This window comes from Choloepus didactylus, chromosome 13 (genome assembly GCF_015220235.1).
Source record: "Choloepus didactylus isolate mChoDid1 chromosome 13, mChoDid1.pri, whole genome shotgun sequence".
Lineage (NCBI taxonomy): Eukaryota > Metazoa > Chordata > Mammalia > Pilosa > Megalonychidae > Choloepus > Choloepus didactylus.
In genome coordinates this window covers 4,102,155-4,104,664 of record NC_051319.1, presented here as the reverse complement: position 1 = coordinate 4,104,664, position 2,510 = coordinate 4,102,155, and the positions used below count along the sequence as shown (strand labels likewise).

Genomic DNA, 2,510 nt, shown 5'->3' with positions numbered 1-2,510 from the left:
CTAGGTAATATGGACATCTGGAAAATTCAATAATCACTTGAGCTTAATAATAGGCCAATGAAATATAATTTATTATGGTTTCAACTATGGATCTCTAAAGTCACAATTTATTCAAGGAAACAACTCATTTCATAGATGCGAGAATATATTATAGTTTTTCCATTATCTGTCCGTGTCACTTTTAGCTAACTGGATGTTTAATCATTCACTTTAAATTTGAATGCCTTCAAATCTTTAGAAATCATCCAAGGAGTGAGATAAACATTATAACCCTCATAAACTGGGTAAACAATAACAAAGGAGTGAAAAATGACAACACATGCCATAAAGCAATATTGAAGCAAATTTCTGCTGTGATAAAAGCAGCTGTCATAATGGGTATCAATGTTGTATACTTGATATCATAATCTTCAACTCCACAATGCCATTCCAGATAGAGTAGGCAGTAAAATGTGATCAATAAACTGACAAGCAACAAAGCACCACCAGAGAGAAACCAAGTACTAGTGTGAATGTTTTCTTTAATGGCTTTAAAGAAGTCAACATAATAAGTAACAACAATGGATGCCAAAATCCAGAATCCAGAATGGATATTAAGTCTTGGAAGAGGTTTCTCCTTTTTCTTAACAGCTGCAGAGGTTTCCGGCCTGGAGTCACCCTCTTCATCTAGCAGGCCCTTGGTGTCTGAGGGGAACAGGTAGTGCTGGCGGAGATGCTCCCGTGCCTGCTGAGCGTCCATCTTGGCACCGCCTATATTGTGATGGAATGAACGTATTTTTGCATTTGGAAAGAACATGGCTTTCTGGGGTCCAGGGGGTGGAATGTGCCAGTTTGGATATATGATGTCCCTCACAAGCCATGTTCTTGAATGCAATCTTGTGGGGCAGGCTTATTAGTCTCTTGATTAGGGTGGAACCTTTTGATTGAGTGTGTCCATAGAGATGTGACTCACCCAACTGTGGGTGAGACCTTTGGTTAAATTATTTCCATGGAGATGTGGCCCAACCTATTCCAGGTGGGTCTTAATTTGATCACTGAGGTTCTTTAAAGAGAGCTCAGAGAGAATAGAAGACAAAATGCCCCAAGAGAAGCTGAGAGAGACATTTTGGAGAGAAGCTAAAATATACAATTCAGAGTTTGTGCCTTGGAGAAACTAAGAGCTGACACAGACCCAGACACTTAGAAACACGGAGATGCAGACAGAAGGATGTTTGGAGATGCTAAGCTAAGAGACGAAGCCTAGAGTTTGCCCCAGAGAAGCTAAGAGAGGACTCCCAGATGCTTAGAGAGAAATGCCCCAGGAGAACCAAGCAGAGAGCTGAGTGAAGCTAAGAGTGAAAGAAGCCAAGAGACATTTTGGAGAAGGCCATTTTGAAATGCAACCTGTGAGCAAAGGACCAGCAGATACTGGCCACGAGCCTTCCCAACTGACAAGAGGTGTTCTGGATGCCATCGGCTGTTCTTCAGTGAAGGTATCCTCTTGTTGATGCCTTAGTTTTGACACTTTTGTGGCCTTAGAACTGTAAACTTGAAACCTAATAAATCCCCTTTATAATAGCGAATCCATTTCTGGTACTTTGCATAATGGCAGCATTAGCAAACTGGAGCAATAACTAACAGGATAAAATATTTTAAGGAAAAAATAAAATAAGATAACATAAATAAGATTTAAGATAAAGGATGGAAAGTAAAAATATATCCAAAACTCAAAAGTAGAAAGGAGAAAACAATGGCAAGTAAAGTAATAATAAATTTAAGAGAGGACAAAGTAAAGGGAAAAATTTTAATGACAACAGAAAATTAAGGTAAGGGAATAAGGCAAATTAAGAAAAATTTTAAAAAATTAAACTTGGAGACACAGGTAAACTAAAGTAGAAATTTAAAATTATTATACAGCTTATATCATAGCAAAGAGATATGTTCAAACATTACTTAGTTTCTGAGTGACAGAACAGAAGGCAGCCTTAATAAATAAGCAAACTGAACAAGAAAAGTGAAAGAAAAGAAAGAATGTCGAGACCTTCCCAAAGGCGGGCTTCCTGCAGCACAGTATTTCGGAAAAGAACATGGAACAGAGAACCCTAAGGAGCTCTTATATTTTTCCCACTCCACCAAGAAAGACTGTGCTTTAAAACAGCCATCAAAAGCAATTCTCTGGCTTCACCTAATAGTAATAAAATGTTAGAAGTCCCCTGATCTTGTGAGACTGATACCCATCTTCCCATTTTTGGTTTCAAGTATGGGAACTATTCATTGCAGTCCACTCTCATTGGTTAAATGAGGCATTATCACTATTTTTTTCTATGACTCAGTTTAATTTCTATTTTGTATTGTCACTATTTCAGATGACAGAAGCTTAATTTCCATCAGTATGCCTTTCCTTTATCCCCTCCCATTTTTAGCACTGAGTCTAAGTTCTAAGGGGCTGACCCGGTATAAAGGCACAATGTATTAGGCGCCATCTTTCTGATTCTTGAGTCCTTTATGTCTACACAGATATGCACTAAACT

General features: G+C 38.2%; 1 protein-coding gene across 1 annotated transcript; it reads right to left on the bottom strand.

Annotated features, from left to right (window-relative positions):
* Positions 1–241: 241 nt before the first annotated feature.
* On the bottom strand, positions 242–739 carry LOC119507574 (transmembrane protein 128-like). Its single transcript, XM_037800737.1, has one exon. It carries the CDS (start codon positions 737–739, stop codon positions 242–244), a length of 498 nt encoding a protein of 165 aa, XP_037656665.1.
* Positions 740–2,510: the final 1,771 nt, after the last annotated feature.

Bases quoted from the DNA above. Each gene is read 5' to 3' on its own strand.
- LOC119507574 (XM_037800737.1), bottom strand. From the start codon at position 739: ATGGACGCTCAGCAGGCACGGGAGCATCTCCGCCAGCACTACCTGTTC.